The sequence below is a fragment of the Lacerta agilis genome, chromosome 2, assembly GCF_009819535.1.
Source record: "Lacerta agilis isolate rLacAgi1 chromosome 2, rLacAgi1.pri, whole genome shotgun sequence".
Lineage (NCBI taxonomy): Eukaryota > Metazoa > Chordata > Lepidosauria > Squamata > Lacertidae > Lacerta > Lacerta agilis.
Window position 1 is genome coordinate 113,776,405 of NC_046313.1, and position 24,469 is coordinate 113,800,873.

General features: G+C 42.8%; 1 protein-coding gene across 1 annotated transcript in view; it reads left to right on the plus strand.

Moving 5' to 3' along the window:
- Positions 1 to 426: 426 nt before the first annotated feature.
- Positions 427 to 24,469, plus strand: part of LOC117042500 (zinc finger protein 721-like) — a 29,015-nt gene continuing 4,972 nt past the window's right edge. Inside the window, exons 1-4 of the mRNA XM_033142045.1 lie at positions 427 to 485; positions 7,508 to 8,803; positions 8,870 to 9,207; positions 18,819 to 18,861. Coding sequence (XP_032997936.1) covers positions 440 to 485; positions 7,508 to 8,803; positions 8,870 to 9,207; positions 18,819 to 18,861 — 1,723 coding nt within the window. The 5' untranslated portion in view covers positions 427 to 439. The remainder of the gene's footprint in view (positions 486 to 7,507; positions 8,804 to 8,869; positions 9,208 to 18,818; positions 18,862 to 24,469) is intronic.

Consider the following 24,469-nt stretch of genomic DNA (forward strand, 5'->3'; position numbering starts at 1 on the left):
ATAAAAAATTCCTTCCAGTAGAACCTTAGTTGGTCTCTAACGTGCTACTGGAAGGAATTTTTTTTATTTTATTTTATTTTTTAATAAAAGAGGGGAAATGGAAAAGATTGGGGGGTTGTCATCTATTTCAAATTTGGATTGGATATGTATATACCAAAAGGATAAATGTTGTTATTTTGAAATTTGAAAATAATATATATATATATAGTTTAGAAAAAGCTTTCGGGCGCCCGTGCACGTGATCCAGCGACAGCTGGGCTTTCCGGAGGCGAGGCGAGCGCCTCTCCGCGCTCTCTGCCCGGAGAAACCAAGTCTCCTGCCGCTCGGCTCCGAAACGGTTAAGAGCAGCGGAGACAGAGCTGAGTTTCCTAGAGCGGAGGGGAAAAAGGCTGTCGGGAGAATAGGAGCTTCCGCTTCCTGCCCCGCTTCCCCGAGGGAGATGCTGGTCATGGCGGCGGCTGTACTTCCTCGTGGAGGCGCTGGAGGTGGGCCATAATATCATTCTATATTATCACTTGTGGGGGGTGAGTGGGGGTGCTGCTGCAGGGAGTATGCGGAGGGATTTTTTTTAAAAAAAAAAAACCCTATGGGCAAACCGTTTCAATGTAAGTTTTTTTCTGTGTCCTTTTTATAGTCATCAATTTATCCAGATTTTCACATCTTATTATTTTTAAAAAGAGCTCTTGAAAATTGGCCAGCATTTTGGTGTAGGTTTCTCCTAATGCACACGCTTTTGCAAAGGATATTTCCCCTAATATTTACATCCCCCGTAATTAACGCATTCTGTATATAATTCCTCTAAAATAATACATTTATAGGTCTTTCCCAATTTGTATGGGGGTAGGAAATCCTTTCCCAATGGAAGGGCAGATCTTTCTCCTCCTCTCCTCCCTGCAAGCCAACTTGGGCAGGTGGGTGACATTCCTTGGTCTCTTCATAGGGCTTGGGTCAGGGCAAACCCTTAAGCATTGGCGAAACAAAATAAAAATAAGAAATTCTTTCCAGTAGCACCTTAGAGACCAACTGTTTGTTCTTGGTTTGAGCTTTCGTGTGCATCCACACTTCTTCAGATACCAAGACCAACACGGCTACCCACCTGTAACCTTAAGCATTGGGGAAACCTTCTGCAGGGGCTCACCTTGGAACTTTTAATAATTTTTACCCAGCCTGATTTTACTATAATTTATTAAATTTATATACATCCCTATACCCAACAGGCCTCAGGGCGGTTCACGGGAGAAAATTACAATATAAAAACTCAAAAGTACATAAGCATAACTGAAACAAAAACAACCCAATAACACACCCCCAAACACACACATTTTAAAACATTTGTGTTTCAATCATATACAGCAGTTTCTGCAAGGGCAGAAGAGGTTTTTTAAAAAAGGAGAAACAAGCAACTTCAAGTCCACATTAAAACTCCAAGTGTGGCTGAGGCCTTATACCATATATACTTGAGTATAAGCCTAGTTTTTCAGCACATTTTTTGTGCTGAAAAAGCTGCCCTCGGCTTATACTCGAGTGAGGCAGGTGGTGGGGGTGGCGAGAAAGAAGCCCTTTCTTTTCGCTCATGCCGCCACCCGCTCTCCCCAGTCAACCATTCCTTAAGAAGTGTACAAGAACGGCGGTTCTTTACTCTCCCCAGGCAGCTTGTTCCATTCCTGAACTGCTCGCATAAATGGAAACTTGGCAAAGGAGGAAGAGGAAGGAGCAGCCCAAAGGGTTGCTTTCGGGCTGCTCGTTCCTCCTCCTCCTCCACAGCGGCAAAGGTGAACCGGCTTATACTCGAGTCAATAAGCTTTCCCAGGTTTTTGTAGGAAAATTAGGTGCCTCGGTTTATATTCGGGTCGGCTTATACTCGGGTATATACGGTAGCTCTCTGTGCATGTTCCTGCTTCCAGAATGTCTTTCTGTAAGTGAGTGGCTTTTCTCCTTTCTGCCATTGTTCATGCAAGGTAAAATGTTTTAATGTGTTTCTGCAGCACAAATTTCACTGACCTTACAGCTTATGAAGGTTCTTGCTCCTGTTCTTTTTCAAAGATAACATTTATTGTTTTTTTCTTTGTTTGTTTGTTTGTTTAACCTGCGGTGTATACCACAGTTAGCTCTGAGTTTTACCCCATGAACATTTCTTTCTGCCATTGTTCATGCAGAGTTTTACCCCATGAACATTTCTTCACTTTTTTCCTTGGAAACCTTCAGCAATAATCCATTGCCCATCTTTACACTGTCTGTGCAGGGAAATAATAATATTTATTAAAACAATTTTGTGCAGACAACAGTAAAATGATTTTAAAAATTGATGAAGCTTCACACATACAGCTGGAACATACAGTTTTGAAATGCCAAATAGTCCAGGAGAGAGCAATAATCCTCATATGTTATTTTTTGGTTGCTTCAGTTATTATATTTTGGGGGTGGGTGAGCATAAGAAGCTGAACCAAATCAGTTCATTGGATCCATCTAACTCAACATTGCCTTCACTAGCAGAAAATGGTTCTCCAGGGTTTCAGGCGGGGATTTCCCTCCTCAGCTCTGCAGGTGCCAGGGGGTGAAAAACGGAGACCTTCTGTGTACAAATCATATAATAATAATGATAGCTGCCAGATCTCCTGGCTGGAGAGGGTTGGGATGGTGCAGATGAGCTCTGAAGGAACTTATCTGCCATAACCTGCTATGCCCACAGAAAACTGTGCCTGTGTTTTTTCCTGCTAGCAGTAGCTCAGGTTAGGTGTTATAGAGGTGGAGAAGAGGACATACAATCATACCTCTGGTTACAATAGCTGCGGGTTGCGTTTGGCACGGGTTACGAATGCGCCAAACCCGGAAGTGCTGGAATGGGTCACTTCTGTATTTGGCGCGTCGCTCATGCGCCGAATCGCGCCGTGCACGTGTGCAGATTCGGTACTTAATGTTGTCTTCTGCTCATGTTGCAAACGGGGCTCCAGAACAGATCCTGTTCGCAACCAGAGGTACCACTGTACATCCGTTAGATTCAAAGCCCCACCAAACATTCTCCGAAGAGGCCCCACTCCGAAGAGGACCTATTGACTACGCAAACCTGGAGCTGGAATGTGTAATTTACACCCGTTTCAAAGCAGGATTTTTAAAAAATCAAGACCCACCACTGCCACCAGGCCAAAGAGAAATAAACACATCTCTCCAACTCTGGCTAGTGCAAGTGGACCACCCACCACTTCACCCCCTCACTCCAACTCTGGCTAGTGCAAGTGGACCACCCACCACTTCACCCCCTCACACATACATTTAATACATGTCGCCCCTTGTCAAACCTTAAAATATTTAAAGTTCTATTTTCATTTTTCACAAGGATACCAGTGTACATCCTCCAAATGTACAAGGGCTTCCCAATTCACTTGCTCCATGGGAACTTTCCATAGTGTTCTTTTGCACTGAGGCTGAACTGACAGAAATTAAGCACTGTTTGCTTCCTCTTCTCTTGCTTGTATTCCCTAATATTGCTCTTAAACGTATGCCACAGCTTCCCCTCCCAAGTATTTCTTCCCTGCTCCTTTCCCAACTTTAAAATCTTAAAACAGTAGAAGCATGGGACTGAAACAAAAGTGACATGAAAGCATCCATTATAGTTTAATGTGTCCGCATTAATGGTACAGTATATTTAAATGCTTTAAATATGCTACCACTTCAAAGTTCGAATGCTGAACTTAAAAAATAGCATCCATGCCTATCTATATTATGGCAAATGTGAAGGACAAATTGCACTTAGCTTAAACCTGAACCCCTAAAAAATGGGTTCCCCCCCCCAAAATACAGTCTGGCCCCCCTACAAGGTCTGAGGGACAGTGAACTGGCCCCCTGCTGAAAAGGTTTGCTGACCCCTGCCATGTACAGACAGGCTAATAGTAATAATACTACTAGTAATGCTAATAATAATGCAAATACCCCCGAGCCCTCTCCCACTTTGTGGAGTTCAATTGGCCCCCTGGTATACTCCAAGCTGGGAGACTGAACGCAAGTGGATGAAACATCCGAATTAATGCACTGGTAAGGGGTCATTATCAAGCCTCTGTTGTTGTTGTTCAGTCGCGTCCGACTCTTCGTGACCCCATGGACCAGAGCACGCCAGGCACCCCTGTCCTCCACTGCCTCCCGCAGTTTGGCCAAACTCATGCCAGTCGCTTCGAGAACACTGTCCAACCATCTCATCCTCTGTCGTCCCCTTCTCCTTGTGCCCTCCATCTTTCCCAACATCAGGGTCTTTTCCAGGGAGTCTTCTCTTCTCATGAGGTGGCCAGAGTATTGGAGCCTCAACTTCAGGATCTGCCTACCTAGTGGCAATGAAGGCAGCAAAGAAACATAGTTTTCTGCCCCCATTGCATCCTCATTATGTCGTCTTGTAGAGCTTTTCCGGGTTGTATGGGGCCTTTTACAGGCCTTTTACAGGTGGTAGAACCAATGGTAGCTCACTGTGACTTGTTTGCAAAACATTTTTTTGTTAAAATTGCTTGCCAGAATGCTTCAAGGATTGCCAGAGGGAACTGAAAAGGTTCATATGGCAGGGTAAGAAACCCCGTATAAAATACAAATTACTGACGGACAAAAAAGAAAGAGGGAGTTTCTCACTCCCTGATTTAAGAGCATATTTTGAAGCCTCGTGCCTATGTTGGATTAAGGATTGGATCTTATTAGAGAAAACAGATATACTTGATTTGGAGAGTTGCAACAACAGGTACGGATGGCATGCATACCTTGCCTACAATAAGGTCAAAGTCCACAGAGGGTTCACTAATCATATAGTCAGAAATGCTCTTTAAAAGTGTGGACAAAATACCAACCGTTGTTAGAACCCCAAACGCCATGATGGCTGTCCCCAGTAGAGGCTTTTGCAGTCAAAAAAATAAATTGGGCAACCTATAGTCAACTATTAAAAGAAGACCAAGGACCTCTGAAATTGAAAACATTTGGAGAGATAAGGCACTAGCTCAACGATTGGCTTCAGTATCACCAATTGAACAACGTTTTTAATTCAGATTAAAAAAAATTGGCTTTGGGAACGATGAATCCAAACTACAAAAAGTATTATTATGAAATGACAAAAAAATTATTATCTAAAACTTGTGACCTGTTTTTGGAATGGGATCTGAAAGAAGAGGAAGTAAAGGATGTAATGGTTAAATGGGCCCAGCACATCGGCCACAAAATACAGATGGAACAGTGGGAGAGACTCTGGAGGTTAGATATCAGATTTACTGCCTGTTATACTATCAAGGAAAACTTAATGAAAATGTTGTACAGGTGGTATATGACACCTTCCAAACTAGCCAAGATATACAGGTGAAACTCGAAAAATTAGAATATCATGGAAAAGTTCATTTATGTAAGCAATTGTTTTCATTAGCTACTGGAGTTTAATATGAGATTGTTAATTTGGGGTTCTCATCAGCTGTACGCCATAATCATCACAATTATAACAAATAAAGGCTTGACATATCTCGCTTTGCATGTTATGAGTCTATCTCATATATTAGTTTCACCTTTGAAGTTGAATTACTGAAACAAATGAACCTTTTCACAATATTCTAATTTTTCGAGTTTCACCTGTATAAACTCAAATCCAGCAAATGTTGGATATGCAGTAATGCAGAGGGAACAATGATACATGTATGGTGATGCTGTGAGAAAATTAATAAATGTTGGAGGTGTATCCATGAAGAGCTAAAACAGATGCTCTAAGCTCCTATAGAAAAAAGCCAGAGGCATACCTAATGGGCATTATAGGAAAGGACACAACACAGGATAACAAAAGTCTATTCTCATATGCCACAGCTGCAGCCAGATTATTACTTGCTAAAAAGTGGAAAGGGGACATTATTGCCACAAAAGAAGACTGGATAGGTAAATTATGTGAATTTATAGAATTGGCCAAACAAACGGCACCCGTAAGACACCAGTCAAACCAGAAATTAAGGAAGGAATGGCAATGCTTTGAGGACTATATGAAAAAACACTGCTCTAAAGAAAACCTGTTGATATGTATGGAGTAAGTATGTAAAGTTGAATCGGATTATGACAAAATTAATAATAGGTGAATGTTGAATACTGTCAAAAACACAAAGTAAATAAGAGTAGAATATTGAAAGATGTCAAACTGAGGCGGAGGGAAGTCACAGTGTTGGAATTTTTATTTTATGTATCGTTATTTTATGTTGAAATCTTTATTTTATGAATAGTATATTGATAGTATTTTTACTTCCTAAAATAAACTTTATGGTGGGGGGGGGGGAGAGAGAGAAGAAGATAAAATTGCTTACATCCACCAAGACCTTGACTCTGCTGTTATACAGGCCTCAGGGCGGTTCACAGGATAAAATTACAGTATAAAAACTCAAAGTGCATAATCAAAACAGAAACAAAACCCATTAAACTCCCCCAACACACACATTTTAAAACATTTGTGTTTCAATTAAATACAGCAGTTTCTGCAAGAGCAGTTCTGGGCAGAAGATTTTTTTTTTTTAAGGATAAACAAGCAACTTCAAATCCTCATTAAAACTCTAAGAATATCCCTGAGTGCCCTCTCCCACTTTGTGGAGCTTGATTGGCCCCCTGGTATACTCCAGAGCTTAGGGTGAGGAAACAAGCTGGGAGACTGCTTGAATGCAAGTGGAGGAAAGATCTGAATGAATGCAACTGAACACTGGTATCAAGCCTACCTACTGGCAGTGAAGGCAGCAAAGAAGACATAGTTTTCTACCTCCATGGCATCCTCATTATGTCGTCCAGCAGAGCTTTTCTGGGTTGTAAGGGGCCTTTTACAGGCTGGCCCAAAGGAGGTGGTAGAAGCAGCAGTAGCTCGCTGTGACTTGTTTCCACAGTATTTTGAAGATAAAATTGCTTGCATCCACCAAGACCTTGACTCTGCTGTTATAGCAGATGAATCTCATGGGGTATACATAGCACAATCTAGTCCTGTTGTATTGGATGAGTTTTTTCAGTTGGTAAGGCTCGAGGCTATGGACAAGGTGCTTGGATCAGCCAGGATGACCATTTGCACTCTTTTTTGTGGGGGGTGTTATTGGGTTGTTTTTATTCTGATTATATATGATGTGAGACCTCCAGGTACAAGGCACTATATAAACTCAATAAATAATAATGCCAGCATTAATACTTTCATTATTTGTACCCCACGGATCTGACTGGGTTGCCCCAGCCACTCTAGATGGCTTCTAACAAATATAAAAGCATAATAAAACATTGAACATTGAAGACTTCCCTATACATGGCTGTCTTCAGATGTCTTCTAAAAGTTGTATAGTTATTTATTTGACATCTGACGGGAGGGCGTTCCACAGGGTGGGCACCACTACCAAGAAGGCCCTCTACCTCGTTCCCTGTAACTTCACTTCGTGCAGTGAGGGAACTGCCACAAGGCCCTAGGACCTGAATCTTGGTGTCCAGACTGAATGATTGGTGTGAAGACGCTCCTTTAGCATTTCATCAGTTTTCCTTTTTATTCCATTAGGAGATGTTGAAGGGATGCTGGCAGAAGGGGAACAATCAGAAGTGTCACCAAAAGGATCCAAAGAGGAGGAGGAGCAAAGGAAGCTGAGGGTTCAAGATGGAGGCAGCAGGGGAGAGGGGAGACGAAAGCAGAAACTGGAGGGTGATTTTGGTACAGCTCAGGGTGGTGAAAATCAAATTCACAGAAAGAAGAAAAAGCATCAATGTACAGTGTGTGGAAAGAGATTGGGTAGTCGCTCAGCTCTTACTTTACATCAAAGACTACACACAGGAGAGAAACCGTATACATGTTCCGAGTGTGGAAAGAGCTTCAGTCAGAGTGGTGCCCTTTCCTCGCATCAAAGAACTCATACAGGGGAGAAACCTTATAAATGTTTGGAGTGTGGAAAGAGCTTCAGTTACAGCAGCGGCCTTACGTCGCATCAACGAACTCATACAGGGGAGAAACCTTATAAATGTTTGGAGTGTGGAAAGAGCTTCAGTCATACTAGTTCCCTTATCTTGCACAAACGAACTCATACAGGGGAGAAACCGTATAAATGTTCAGAGTGTGGAAAAAGCTTCAGTCGGTGTGACCAGCTTACCTCGCATCAAAGATCTCATACAGGGGAGAAACCGTATTCATGTTCAGAGTGTGGAAAGAGCTTCAGTCAAAGTGGTAACCTTACCTCGCATCAAAGATCTCATACAGGGGAGAAACCGTATACATGTTCAGAGTGTGGAAAGAACTTCAGTGACAGTGGTACCCTTACCTTGCATCAAAGAAGTCATACAGGGGAGAAACCATATACATGTACAGTGTGTGGAAAGAGCTTCAGTAACAGTAGTTCCCATAGTAGACACCGAAGAACTCATACAGGGGAGCAACCGTATACGTGTTCCGAGTGTGGAAAGAGCTTCATTCATAGTCAAAGCCTTACGTCGCATCAACGAACTCATACAGGGGAGAAACCTTATAAATGTTTGGAGTGTGGAAAGAGCTTCAGTCATACTAGTTCCCTTATCTTGCACAAACGAATTCATACAGGAGAGAAACCATATAAATGTTCAGAGTGTGGAAAGAGCTTCAATCACAGTGGTACCCTTACCTTGCATCAAAGATCTCATACAGGGGAGAAACCGTATACATGTTCTGAGTGTGGAAAGAGCTTCAGTAAGAATTGTAGCCTTACCTCGCATCAAAGAACTCATACAGGGGAGAAACCGTATACATGTTCAGAGTGTGGAATGAGCTTCACTCAAAGTGGGGGCCTTAAGTCACATCAACGAATTCATACAGGGGAGAAACCGCATACATGTTTGGAGTGTGGAAAGAGCTTCACTCGCAGCAATGCGCTTACTAGACATCAACAAACTCATCGAGGCAGCAAACCTTATAAATGCTGGGAATGTGACAAGAGCTTCAGTCGCAGCGACACCCTTTTCGTGCATCAAAAAATTCATATAGGGGAGAAACGATATACATGTTTGGAGTGTGGAAAGAGTTTCAGCCAGAGTTGCACCCTTAAATTGCATCAAAGACTGCACACAGGAGAGAAACCTTATAAATGTTTGGAGTGTGGAAAGAGCTTCTGTCGCGGTAGCCATCTCACGTTGCATCAAAGAACTCACACGGGAGAGAAACCGTATACATGTTCGGAGTGTGGAAAAAGCTTCACTGTCAGTAGTAGCCTTACTATACACCAAAGAACTCATACAGGGAGGGAATCTTAGAAATGTTTGGCTTATGGAAAGAACTTCAGTGACAGGGGCTCCCTTACTAAACAGTAAAGAACTTGCATAAGGGAAACATCTTAGAAAGGGTTGGAGAGTGGGAAGATCTTTAATCATGTCAAATAATTCCTACAGAGAGTAAGCCAATGATTGTGTTCAGAATTAGAATTTGCTTCCATTAGAATTTTTATTCCTTTTTAGTGGCTGTGTTGCAGATTGTTCTCCTGATCAGTGTTAGATTTACATAGCTATGCTCTATTTTCTTTCCCATGCATTATTTCTCATGTATTCATCACTTGTATATAGCGTTGCTTAAATATTTCTCCCATCCCCAAGATTTGTTAATCTGGTGTGAATTGATCTGAAATTTTTCATAGACACAAATGCATTCACTGGTATTCTGTTGACTTATGTAAAGATGTTCTGTTGTATATTTTTGTAAACTGTTTAAAAGCTCTCTTACCACCATGCGGTTTATTATTTTGTTGCTGTTTAGTCATGTCCGACTCTTCGTGACCCCATGGACCAGAGCACGCCAGGCACTTCTGTCTTCCACTGCCTCCCACAGTTTGGTCAGACTCACATTGGTAGCTTTGAGAACACTGTCCAACCATCTCGTCCTCTGTTGTCCCCTTCTCCTTGTGCCCTCCATCTTTTCCAACATCAGGGTCTTTTCCAGGGAGTCTTCTCTTCTCATGAGGTGGCCAAGGTATTGGACCCTCAGCTTCAGGATCTGTCCTTCCAGTGAGCACTCAGGGCTGATTTCCTTCAGAATGGATAGGTTTGATCTTCTTGCAGTCCATGGGACTCTCAAGAGTCTCCTCCAACACCATAATTCAAAAGCATCAATTCTTCGGCGATCAGTCTTCTTTATGGTCCAGCTCTCACTTCCATACATCACTACTGGGAAAACCATAGCTTTAACTATATGGACCTTTGTCAGCAAGGTGGTGTCTCTGCTTTTTAAGATGCTGTCTAGGTTTGTCATTGCTTTTCTCCCAAGAAGCAGGCGTCTTTTAATTTCGTGACTCCTGTCACTATCTGAAGTGATAATGGAACCCAAGAAAGTAAAATCACTCACTGTCTCCATTTCTTCCCCTTCTATTTGCCAGGAGGTGATAATATATAATAACAAATTCAATATAAAAAATTCACACACTCCTTTTCCTTTCAAGCAAAGTTTGAGCCTTAGTGCAACATACTATTCAGTAACTGGATGTTGGTTCTTTTTTAGCCTGGCATGCAAAAAATTGCTTTATGCTTTGCCCCAGCTGTCCTCAAGTAGAGATGGGAAGGCCTGGAGAAAAATGGGGGGGGGGACAGTCTGGTCCCGTCCCCATTTTTCCCCAAAGTCGTTTTTTAGAAGTCCATGAGAAAAATGACAAAAGAGGAAGAGGAAGAACGGGAAAATGATAACAGTAGTTCAGAATGTGAGATAGAATAAATTGCATGTATATGTTGTGTCTTCTGTTGTTGCTTTTAAAGCACTATTCAAAGGGTACTAGGGGTCAGCAGACTTTCAGCAGGGAGCCAGTCCACTGTCCCTCAGACCTTGTGGGTAGCTGGACTATATTGTGGGGGTGGGGGTGGGGCTTCTGGTTTTGCACTGACGGGAAATGGCTGACTAATAACATCGCTCCTGATCCCCATGGGGACTTTCGAGGCTGTGATGGGAGTAAGCAGCCTCCCAACCTTCCCTTAAACCTGCTCTGACCCTCTGGGAAAGAGCGGGGGGGCCAAAGGGCAGATAGCACCTGTGGGGAGAGGAACTCCTAGAGGCTGGGCCCGACCGTGCAAGATTCCCAATGCTTAAAATATAAATTAGTGAGGAGTTTTGGGCATGCTTCAAACAAAGGAGGAAAAAGTATTTTGTTAAAAATCTCAGCCACTGAACAGCTAAGAAGAGAAGATTTTATCACCGTATCGGTATGTGAAGCAGGACGGAAAGGGGAGGGAGCCTCAGGCTCTGATTGTATTTGGCTTTAATATTCTATATAATGGGCACCCCCCCCCCCAGAAGACCGAACTTTATTATACATAACAAGTGAGATTTGAAAGACTGATAATTTGATTTTGGTGGAGAAGATTTGAAACTATACACAAACTGTGCGGGACTAAATGAAAAGTAAACACGCTGTCCTAGTGAGACGATGAAAGTGATTGTTATTATTTGGAAGAGAATAAAAGGTGTTTCTGTATGTTGATCTTGGCAAAGAGAGAACCCTTTGGACACTGACTGATTTTAATTGGAAGAACTTTGACGATTGCCTAGAAATGACGCGGTTGGAATTGCTGCCTGGACTGCATAATCACGAAATCAGGAGAAGGACACCAAAAACCTCTTCAATATATGAATCTTCAATAATGACTGGCTGATTCTCCTGAAAAGATGTAAGTGGATGCAGACGGGTGAATAATAACTCTGGAAAAAGATGTTTGGAAGATAAAAAGAAGATGGCGAATGTCCACGATTTGGCTTTTGGAGTCAGAGAGTCAAGGGGCAAGGCGATTGTATGGTGGTGAAATACGGACTTAAATCCACACAGAGACATTGTTTGCTTTGATTTATCTTACTTGTCGGAATATATCAGAGGCTGTGAAAATATTGGAACGGCAAAAACAAAGGACAATAGTTGATTAGATACCTCCGGAATTTGAAACATGGGAATCCCCTAAATAAAATTAAAATAATTATTTGGTAGATTTGGAACTTTCCTTTTTTATTGATAATTGGATAAATAATCTGGAATGTAGTTTGGAATGTTTCATGTGATTCTGTTGAATTTGAAATTCTAATAAATATGATTTGGCCAAAAAAAAGGGGGGGTGAACAAATTCATACACCCCACAAATAACCCAGAGATGCATTTTAAATAAAATGACACATTCTACTCATGTGAATACACGCTGATTCCCGGACCGTCCGCGGGCCAGATTGAGAAGCCGATTGGGCTGCATCTGGTCCCCGGGCCTTAGTTTGCCTATCCATGGGGTTGACCTTCTATGGAGCTTAAATATTGAGGTGGACCTTAACTTTATTTGCTGCTGGTGCTAAGAGGCAATTTTGATTATTATTTATGTTGATGGTTTCTTGCTTTTTTGTTGCTTTTGAGGAAAAGGGGGGTGCTTACTTGTTTTATTGCAAGCATAATATACACTGTGTTTCATGCAATTTGTAAAACTACTCCACACTGATTTTTTTTCAATTATTCCAAAAATTTCATTTCCCCAGAAAAAAACGGAAAAAATGTTTCCCCCCCCCCCATGGCTTCAAAATTTCCAGAAATTTTACATCTCTACTCATGCCCCTTTCATTGCTGCCAGAGCCAAAAAGCTTATATTTCTGTAGTTTGCCCGTTTAAATGGTTTTATATTATTACTTTGTGGTGCTATAAGATTTAAAAGATTTTTGGGGACTTCTCCAAGCCTGTAGTTTTGTATCTGCAAGATAAGAGGCTGGGTTACAAGACAGCACTGAAGTGGTCGAACCAGTCTCTGAGAAATTAGTGAGCCTAACCCAGGTTGTTAAGCATCCTTTTTACATGTCTAAAGAGTTGGTCACATGCAGGTGGGTTGCCAAGGAAACAACCAGATAGTGATGCCTGCAGAAGGAGCGGGTAGCCCCATCGCTTAGCTGGAGAGTATGTCATCCTAGGGGTAGGAGAACAATGGGCAGGGGCAATAATCCCGCTTCCAGGAAAAAAGAAATACTGACAGGAATGTGAACTTGAAAGTGCAACGCTTTCTGCAATGTTATATAAGGTAAACAGCTCAGTAAAGGTAAACATACCCCTGGCCGTTATGTCCAGTCACAAATGACTCTGGGGTTGCGGCACTCATCTCGCTCTATAGGCCAAGGGAGCCGGCGTCTGTCCGCAGGCAGCTTCTGGGTCATGTGGCCAGCATGACAAAGCCGCTTCTGGCGAACCAGAGCAGTGCACGGAAACGCCATTTAGCTTCCCGCCAGAGCAGTACTTATATATCTACTTGCACTTTGATGTGCTTTCGAACTGCTAGGTGGGCAGGAGCTGGGACCGAACAACGGGAGCTCACCCCGTCGCAGGGATTCGAACCGCCAAATACTATACTATACAGACCTTTGTCGGCAAGGTGATGTATCTGCTTTTTAAGATGCTGTCTAGGTTTGTCATTGCTTTTCTCCCAAGAAGCAAGTGTCTTTTAATTTCGTGACTGCTGTCACCATCTGCAGTGATCTTGGAACCCAATAAGTAAAATCTCTCACTGCCTTTGTGATGGTAAATACTTTAATTCCTAAATCCAGGTCACAGGCTCACCCAAAGGTAAAGGTACCCCTGACCGTTAGGCAGACAGCTTCCGGGTCATGTGGCCAGCATGACTAAGCTGCTTCTGGCGAACCAGAGCAGTGCACAGAAACACCGTTTACCTTCCCACTGGAGCGGTACCTATTTATCTACTTGACTTTGACGTGCTTTTGAACTGCTTGGTGGGCAGAAGAAACAGCTCAGTAGGAATGCTCAGTAAACAGCGGGTGTCATATGCCTCCCCTTCAACCATTGTGGAAACAAATGAGAAGGAATGCTCAATAAAAAGTTAATTTCACATGACAGAACTGTTTCCTTCAAAAAATTATGAAGTTTGCTGAAGTTCACAGTGGATCAGGTTCTACTTCCCTAAAGAAAAACTGCAACTGATTTACTGATTTAAAAGGCAGCTGTGGGGGGTAATGAGATGTGGGGAGTAGCAAGCGGGGTTTGCCCTGGCCTTTCCCACTTGCAGAACCTAGAAGGAGCCTCATTAGCGAAAGGGCTCTTAAAGTCTCTAATAAAAGCTGAGTATGTAGAAGCTGGAGGATGCGGGTGGCACTGTGGGTTAAACCACTGAGCCTAGGGCTTGCCGATCAGAAGGTCGCTGGTTCAAATCCCCGCGACTGGGTGAGCTCCTGTTGCTCGGTCCCAGCTCCTGCCCACCTAACAGTTCGAAAGCACGTCAAAAGTGCAAGTAGATAAATAGGTACGGCTCCGGCGGGAAGATAAACGGAGTTTCCGTGCGCTGCTCTGGTTCGCCAGAAGCAGCTTTGTCATGCTGGCCACATGACCCGGAAGCTGTACGCCGGCTCCCTCGGCCAGTAAAGCGAGATGAGCACCGCAACCCCAGAGTCGGACATGACTGGACCTAATGGTCAGGGGTCCCTTTACCTTCACCATGTAGAAGCTACTCTGCTTCACAGCTGAAAGGAAACCCTTGCCAACTTTCTGAAAGGGAAGCTATTATGCAGTCAATGATGCCTTAGCACTGATGCACCCCCCAAAAAAAATCTCTCTCCAAAGACAAAATGGGGTTTAGTAGGAGCAGGAGAGAGCCTGGCGATTGGGAGCAATTGGAGCTTTTCAAATTAGTTGTGAGTGGAGCAGCAGTAAGCCCACCCCCATAAAATGACATACCGGAAAAAGGTGGTAGAGGGAGACACATTGAAGTGTTGTGGATTAAATAAAGCTCTTGTGGCAGAGATGACCCCACTAATGAGGTAGTCTCCTGGCCTGTGATAATTGAATGGGCCTATCGGATCTCTCTCCAGAGTCAAGGAGCATTTTGCCTTCATCCCAGTCTGCAGAAGGCGGAGGAGGAGAATGAAAACAAGAACCATTCTGTGTCTTCCTGAAACGGCCCCCTCCCTTGCGACTGCTCCTCTCAATGAGAAAATCATTAGACGAAGCCAAACCCTTTTTGCAAAGTCCAGTGGCTTTCCTTACGTTGGGTGGAGCCCAACCAAGACTCCACATCTGAAGCGGATGGAAATCAACCTCACTGTCTCATAATCAAACTCACCTGCCCTAAAACTGAAGCCAAGCTCTCAGGGGTACAGAAAGCATTTATGGGCCCGTCCTTTCCAGCTCAGATGCAAGAGATTACGTCATGTCGTTCTCAATAATGATGTTTATTTTAGTGGGTTCAATGGTGAGCTTTGGACAAAGCTCTGGAGCTTTATTGAGAAGCAGGTGCCAAAGGGAAGGGAATCACTATTATCTTGATAATTATAAGAAGCATTGCCTCTGCAACTTTGTGAACTCTTTCCGTGGCTCATGTGCAGGTGCAGGGCTGGAGAAAAACATATTCACAAAAACTCCCATATCTGGTTGTAGACTTTGAGATGGGGGCAGCTGGCCATGTCTAACCTCGCTGGGGGGGGGGGTGCAGATTCACAGGCGTCTGGATCAAGATTTCCTTTTAAGACAAGCAGTAAGGACCTTTGGCCCATACAAGCCAATTTAGGACTGCCAGACCATCCCCATTTGACCCAAAAGGCTACATTGGCTACCTTCCCAACACAATGCATTTTTTTTTCTGGGGTTCCCCTGCAGAGCAGAGGTGGAGATGAGGATCATTTCTACTCAGTATGTCTCCTGCGTAGACATACCTAGGCTCAAATAACCTCACTCCCATACTCTCCCTCGTGCAAAGCAACTCTCCTCTGTCAATTACGCAAGGCACTACTCTTTTTGAAGTTTAAATAATGAATAACTTTTACTCAGCGTACTTGTACTTGTTAGATTAAATGTACAAGGCACACTGTGAACAAGAAGAATGTGCCAGTAGTACATAGATGACAAGCTGCAAAATAGCAAACAATTAAGAAGAGTCAAAATGTTTTGCACCATTTATTAAAAACAAAAATTGTTTGACCCCCAAATAATAAACTGACTGACTGACTGACTGAATTTATATACCGCCCTATACCTGGGAGTCTCAAGGCCGTTCACACAATAAAATCAAGATGTATAACCACAAAATACCTATTGTATTTTTCACTCCATAGGGCGCACCGGACCATAGGGCGCACCTCGTTTTTAGAGGAGGAGCCCTGTTTTTTTAGGATCAGCTCAAATGTATACAGCTTTTTTTGCAAAGGGGAAAGCCCTATTTTTTTTGAGGATCAGCTCAAAGTTTTGCAGCTTTTTTACAAAGGGAAAAACCCTGTTTTTTTTAGGATCAGCTCATTTTTGCAGCTTTTTTTGCAAAGGGAAAAGCCCTGTTTTTTTGAGAATCAGCGCAAAGTTTTGCAGCTTTTTTGCAAAGGGGGGAAAGCAAAGAGGAAAAGCCCTGTTTTAATGGGATTCAACTCACATTTCTACAGCTTCTTAAGGAAAGGGAGCCATTTCTACAGTTTCCAGACAGATAATCTAATCAGCCAGTCACATGTCGCTGGGGAAACAAACAACCTCCCTCTGCAGCACATTCAACAATGGAGGCCTGGGCAAGGGGGCAGGGTGGAAAGGGAGCCAGGGACACTTTTCTCTCTCCCGATCTCTTGCTGATCAGCTGCTGAGTGGGGTCCCTATTTGTAAAATAAAAAGCACGATCCTCTTTTGGCCCCTGGGCAATTCAGCTCCAGGGACCACCATTCGCTCCATAAGACGCACAGATATTTCCCTTACTTTTTAGGAGGAAAAAAGTGTGTCTTATGGAGCGAAAAATGCAGTAATAAAAATAAAAACAACAATCCAATAGCCCATCCCCCTGACAAAAAAAGCCACATCTTAAAAGGGCATAGGATGTAACTAGGATCAACCAAAGGAAAGTTTTTGCCTGGTGCCTAATGGTGTACAATGAAGGCGCCCGGCAAACTTCCCTGGGGAGAGCATTCCACAGACGGAGAGCCACTGCAGACAAGGCCCTGTTCTCGTGTTGCCACCTTCCGAACCTCTTGAGTCCGGATAGGTTCAGATGAAAAGAGGCGGTCCTTGAGGTATTGTGGTCTATTCCTTATCCTAAAAGCAGAGCAAAACAGTAATTCTTACTTTTCTCACCAGATCAGTTATTGCTCTGTTGCTCATCTTCTTGATGATAAAACCCAGTTCCCTTTTGTATACCGGATCGTCCCCAAAGAAGAAAATCAGTATCTGGGAATTGTGAAGTTGCTCCTGCATTTTAGATGGACGTGGATCGGTCTCATTGCTCCAGTCAAGATGTGTGGGATCCGACATATAACTTCCACGCCTTACCATCCAGAAACTAATGGATTTGTAGAGAAATTTAATGGGACACTGATTAGAATCCTCAAGGCGTATGCAGCAGACAATCCTAACGATTGGGATAAGAAATTGCAACCTATGCTGTATGCATATCGCGACATACCTCAAGAGAGCACCGGATTTAGTCCATTCGAGCTTTTGTTAGGACGAAAAGTTAAGGGGTCATTGGACTTGCAAAGAATGAATTGGGAAGACAATCTGGAACAAGATCCCAAGATCCCTAGATTACATGTATGATTTGCAAAACACCTTAAAAAGATCACTAGAGATAGCTGGAGAAAATCTCAAGGCTGCACAAACTAAACAAAAGACCTGGTATGATAAGAAAGCCAGGGAAAGAACGTTTGAACCAGACAGTGAGGTGTTATTATTGAGACCCATTAGGGGGAATAAAATGCAACTGGCATGGGAAGGGCCTTATAAGGTAGTATCCAAGATGAGTGAAGGGAATTATGTCATCCAAAAAGGAAACATTACGAAGAACTTCCTGACAGTAAGAGCTGTTCAACAGTGGAATTTGCTGCCAAGGAGTGTGGTGGAGTCTCCTTCTTTGGAGGTCTTTAAGCGGAGGCTTGACAGCCATCTGTCAGGAATGCTTTGATGGTGTTTCCTGCTTGGCAGGGGGTTGGACTGGATGGCCCTTGTGGTCTCTTCCAATTCTATGATTCTATGAGCTAAAGTTGGCAAAGCAGAGCGCAGCGCCTCTCCAGAGCCAGCCATCCCTTTCTCGCCACAGGTCCCTCTGTTGCCGCCCGCTGCCATTTGCACCATAGGTAGGCTGCGGGGGGGGAGGGGGGAGAAAGAAGCCTCCTCCAGCACATGTGTGCGTGTGCACGCGGTCGAGCCCGCCACACGGTCTGGGGGATGGTCAACCGGCCCCCTCCCAAAAAGTTTGCTGACCCCTGGGGCTAAACCTACCATGAAGATCAGGCACCATGATGAGAAAAAAACCAAGAATGGGAAAACTTTATAGACTATTTTAAAGAACACTGTAAAAACGTCAAAAGATTAGCAGGTTTGATGTAATATTTATGAACTAAGAATAGAATTGGGGGAGGGGAGAAGTTGCTATAATTATATGCAAGGAGAATAAAAGAGGGTTCCAGTTACAGGTAGGTAGTCGTGTTGGTCTGCCATAGTCAAAACAAAAAAAAATAAAAAAATTCCTTCCAGTAGCACTTTAGTTGGTCTCCAAGGTGCTACTGGAAGGAATTTTTTATTTTATTTTGTTTTGAATAAAAGAGGGGAAATGGAAACGGGGGGGGGGAGTCATCTATTGCAAATTTGGATTGGATAAATGTTGTTATTTTGAAATTTGAAAAAAAAAATTAAAATAAAAAAAATAGTTTAGAAAAAGTTTTCGTGCGCCCGTGCACGTGATCCAGCGGCAGCTGGGCTTTCCGGAGGCGAGGCAAGCGCCTCCCCTCGCTCTCTGCCCGGAGAAGCCAAGGGGCTCCTGCCGCTCGGCTCCGAAATGGTTAAGAGCAGCGGCGACAGAGCTGATTTTCCTAGAGCGGAGGGGAAAAAAGGCTGTCGGGAGAATAGGAGCTTCCGCTTCCTGCCCCGCTTACGGGGGGGGGGTCAAAGGTGGTCATGGCGGCGGCTGTACTTCCTCGTGGAGGCGCTGGAGGTGGGCCATAATATTATTCTATATTATCACTGGGGGGGGGGGTGAGTGGGGGTGCTGCTGCAGGGAGTATGCGGAGGGATTTTTTTTAAAAAAAAAAAAACCCTATGGGCAAACCGTTTCAATGTAAGTTTTTTTCTGTGTCCTTTTTCTAGTCATCAATTTATCCAGATTTTCACATCTTATTGTTTTTAAAAAGAGCTCTTGAAAATTGGCCAGCATTTTGGTGTTGGTTTCTCCTAATGCACACGCTTTTGCAAAGGATATTTCCCCTAATATTTACATCTCCCGTAATTAACGCATTCTGTATATAATTCCTCTAAAATAATACATTTATAGGTCTTTCCCAATTTGTATGGGGGTAGGAAATCCTTTCCCAATGGAAGGGCAGATCTTTCTCCTCCTCTCCTCCCTGCAAGCCAACTTGGGCAGGTCGGTGACATTCCTTGGTCTCTTCATAGGGCTTGGGTCAGGGCAAACCCTTAAGCATTGGCGAAACAAAATAAAAATAAGAAATTCTTTCCAGTAGCACCTTAGAGACCAACTGAGTTTGTTCTTGGTATGAGCTTTCGTGTGCATGCACACTTCTTCAGATACCAAGACCAACACGGCTACCCACCTGTAACCTTAAGCATTGGGGAAACCTTCTGCAGGGGCTCCCCCTGCAACTTGTAATAATTTTTATCCGGCCTGATTTTACTATAATTTATTAAATTTATATACATCCCTATACCCAACAGGCCTCAGGGCGGTTCACAGGAGAAAATTACAATATAAAAACTCAAAGTACATAAGCAAAACTGAAAAAAACAACAACCCAATAACACACCCCCAAACACACACATTTTAAAACATTTGTGTTTCAATCGTATACAGCAGTTTCTGCAAGGGCAGAAGAGGTTTTTTTAAAAAAGGAGAAACAAGCAACTTCAAGTCCACATTAAAAGTCCAAGTGTGGCTGAGGCCTTATAGCTTTCTGTGCATGTTCCTGCTTCCAGAATGTCTTTCTGTAAGTGAGTTGCTTTTCTCCTTTCTGCCATTGTTCATGCAAGGTAAAATGTTTTAATGTGTTTCTGCAGCACAAGTTTCACTGACCTTACAGCTTATGAAGGTTCTTGCTCCTGTTCTTTTTCAAAGATAACATTTATTGTTTGTTTGTTTGTTTGTTTGTTTGTTTGTTTAACCTGCGGTGTATAGTACAGTTAGCTCAGAGTTTTACCCATGAACATTTCTTCACTTTTTTCCTTGGAAACCTTCAGCAATAATCCATTGCCCATCTTTACACTCTCTGTGCAGGTAAATAATAATATTTATTAAAACAATTTTGTGCAGACAACAGTAAAATGATAAAAAAAATAATGATGAAGCTTCACACATACAGCTGGAATGCCAGTTTTGAAATGCCAAACAGTCCAGGAGAGAGCAATAATCCTCATATGTTATTTCTTTGGTTGCTTCAGTTATTATATTTTGGTTGTGGGTGAGCATAAGAAGCTGTACCAAATCAGTTCATTGGGTCCATCTAACTCAACATTGCCTTCACTAGCAGAAAGTGGCTCTCCAGGGTTTCAGGCAGGGTTTTCCCTCCTCAGCTCTGCAGGTGCCAGGGGGTGAAAAATGCCAGGGGGTGAAAAACGGAGACCTTCTGTGTACAAATCATATAATAATAATGCTAGCTGCCAGATCTCCTGGCTGGAGAGGGTTGGGATGGTGCAGATGAGCTCTGAAGGAACTTATCTGCCATAACCTGCTATGCCCACAGAAAACTCTAGTAGTGCCTGTGTTTTTTCCTGCTAGCAGTAGCTCAGGTTAGGTGTTATAGAGGTGGAGAAGATGACATACAGTCATACCTCTGGTTACAATAGCTGCGGGTTGCGTTCAGCACGGGTTACGAAAGCGCCGAACTCGAAAGTGCCGTGCACGTGTACAGATTCGGTACTTAATGTTGTCTTCTGCTCATGTTGCAAATGGGGCTCCAGAACGGATCCTGTTCGCAACCAGAGGTACCACTGTGCATCCATTAGATTCAAAGCCCCACCAAACATTCTCCGAAGAGGCCCTATTGCCTACGAAAACCTGGAGCTGGAATGGGTAATTTACACCCGTTTCAAAGCGGGATTTTTAAAAAATCAAGACCCACCACTGCCACCAGGCCAAAGAGAAATAAACACATCTCTCCAACTCTGGCTAGTGCAAGTGGACCACCCACCACTTCACCCCCTCACACATACATTTAATACATGTCGCCCCTTGTCAAACCTTAAAATATTTAAAGTTCTATTTTCATTTTTCACAAGGGTACCAGTGTACATCCTCCAAATGTACAAGGGCTTCCCAATTCACTTGCTCCATGGGAACTTTCCATAGTGTTCTTTTGCACTGAGGCTGAGCTGACAGAAAATAAGCACTGTTTGCTTCCTCTTCTCTTGCTTGTATTCCCTAATATTGCTCTTAAACGTATGCCCACAGCTTCCCCTTCCAAGTATTTCTTCCCTGCTCCTTTCCCAACTTTAAAATCTTAAAACAGTAGAAGCATGGGACTGAAACAAAAGTGACATGAAAGCATCCATTATAGTTTAATGTGTCCGCATTAATGGTACAGTATATTTAAATGCTTTAAATATGCTACCACTTCAAAGTTCGAATGCTGAACTTAAAAAATAGCATCCACGCCTATCTATATTATGGCAAATGTGAAAGACAAATTGCACTTAGCTTAAACCTGAACCCCTAAAAAATGATGTTTTTTTCCAAAATACAGTCCGGCCCCCCTACAAGGTCTGAGGGACAGTGAACTGGCCCCCTGCTGAAAAAGTTTGCTGACCCCTGCCATGTACAGGCAGGCTAATAATGATAATACTACTAGTAATGCTACTAATAATGCGAATACCCCCGAGCCCTCTCCCACTTTGTGGAGTTCAATTGGCCCCCTGGTATACTCCAAGCTGGGAGACTGAACGCAAGTGGATGAAAGATCCGAATTAATGCACTGGAAAGCGCTCATTATCAAGCCTTTGTTATTGTTGTTCAGTCGTGTCTGACTCTTCGTGACCCCATGGACCAGAGCACGCCTATCCTTCACTGCCTCTTGCAGTTTGGCCAAACTCATGCTAGTTGCTTCGAGAACACTGTCCAACAACCTCGTCCTCTGTCGTCCCCTTCTCCTTTTGCCCTCCATCTTTCTCAACATCAGGGTGTTTTCCAGGGAGTCTTCTCTTCTCATGAGGTGGCCAAAGTATTGGAGCCTCAACTTTAGGATCTGCCTACCTAGTGGCAATGAAGGCAGCAAAGAAAGCATAGTTTTCTGCCCCCATTGCATCCTCATTATGTCGTCTTGTAGAGCTTTTCCGGGTTGTATGGGGCCTTTTACAGGCCTTTTACAAGTGGTAGAACCAATGGTAGCTCACTGTGACTTGTTTGCAAAACATTTTGTTGTTAAAATTGCTTGCCAGAATGCTTCAAGGATTGCCAGAGGGAACTGAAAAGGTTCATATGGCAGGGTAAGAAACCCCATATAAAATACAAATTACTGACGGACAAAAAAGAAAGAGGGAGTTTCTCACTCCCCGATTTAAGAACATATTTTGAAGCCTCTTGCCTATGTTGGATTAAGGATTGGATCTTATTAGGGAAAACAGATATACTTGATTTGGAGAGTTGCAACAACAGGTACGGATGGCATGCATACCTTGCCTACAATAAGGCCAAAGTCCACAGAGGGTTCACTAATCATATAGTCAGAAATGCTGTTTATAAAGTGTGGACAAAATACCAACCGTTATTAGAACCCCAAACGCCATGGTGGCTGTCCCCGGTAGAGGCTTTTGCAGTCAAAAAAATAAATATGGAGGGAAATTGGGCAACCTATAGTCAGCTATTAAAAGAAGACCAAGGACCTCTGAAATTGAAAACATTTATGTAAGCAATTGTTATCATTAGCTACTGGAGTTTAATATATAAGATTGTTAATTTGCGGTTCTCATCAGCTGTACGCCATAATCATCACAATTATAACAAATAAAGGCTTGACATATCTCGCTTTGCATGTTATGAGTCTATCTCATATATTAGTTTCACCTTTGAGGTTGAATTACTGAAACAAATGAACCTTTCCACGATATTCTAATTTTTCGAGTTTCACCTGTATAAACTCAAATCCAGCAAATGTTGGAAATGCTGTAATGCAGAGGGAACAATGATACATGTATGGTGATGCTGTCAGAAAATTACCGTATTTTTTGCTCCATAAGACGCACTTTTTTCCTCCTGAAAAGTAAGGGGGAATGTCTGTGCGTCTTATGGAGCGAATGGTGGTCCCTGGAGCTGAATTGCCCAGGGGCCAAAAGAGGATCATGCTTTTTATTTTACAAAGAGAAAAGGGAGTGTTGAAAGGACCCCGCTCAGCAGCTGATCAGCAAGAGATCGGGAGAGAGATAAGAGTCCCGGCTCCCTTTCAGCCCCGCCCTCCTTTGTTGAATGTGCTGCAGAGGGAGGTTGTTTGTTTTCCCAGGACATGTGACTGGCTGATTAGATTATCTGTCTGGATAATTTAATCAGCCTTTCCTTAAGATTTTTCAGAAATGTGAGTTAAACCTCATAAAAATGGGGCTTTTCCTCTTTGCTTTTCCCCCTTTGCAAAAGGAGCTTTGCTTTTCCCCCTTTGCAAAAAAAGCTGCAAAACCTTTAGCTGATCCTCAAAAAAAAAAAAAAACCCCAGGGCTTTTCCTTTTGCAAAAAAAGCTGCAAAACTTTTAGCTGATCCTAAAAAAAGCCTTTTGCCTTTGCAAAAACAGCTGCAAAACTTTTAGCTGATCCTCAAAAAAGCCAGGGCTTTTCCCTTTGCAAAAAAAAGCTGCAAAACTTTTAGCTGATCCTCAAAAAACAAACAAACACAAAAAGGGCTTTTAGAGGAGGAAAACCAGAAAAATATTTTTTTTTCCCCTTGTTTCCTCCTCTAAAAATGAGGTGCGCCCTATGGTCCGGTGCGTTCTATGGAGCGAAAAATACGGTAATAAATGTTGGAGGTGTATCCATGAAGAGCTAAAACAGATGCTCTAAGCTCCTATAGAAAAAAGCCAGAGGCATACCTAATGGGCATTATAGGAAAGGACACCCCACAGGATAACAAAAGTCTATTCTCATATGCCACAGCTGCAGCCAGATTATTACTTGCTAAAAAGTGGAAAGGGGACATTATTGCCACAAAAGAAGACTGGATAGGTAAATTATGTGAATTTACAGAATTGGCCAAACAAACGGCACCCGTAAGACACCAGTCAAACCAGAAATTAAGGAAGGAATGGCAATGCTTTGAGGACTATATGAAAAAACACAGCTCTAAAGAAAACATGTTGATATGTATGGACTAAGTATGTAATGTTGAATCTGATTATGACAAAATTAATAATAGGTGAATGTTGAATACTGTCAAAAACACAAAGTAAATAAGAGTAGAATATTGAAAGATGTCGAGCTGAGGCAGAGGGAAGTCACAGTGTTGGAATTTTTATTTTATGTATCGTTATTTTATGTTGAAATCTTTATTTTATGAATAGTATATTGATTGTATATTTACTTCCTAAAATAAACTTTATTGGGGGGGGGGGGAGAA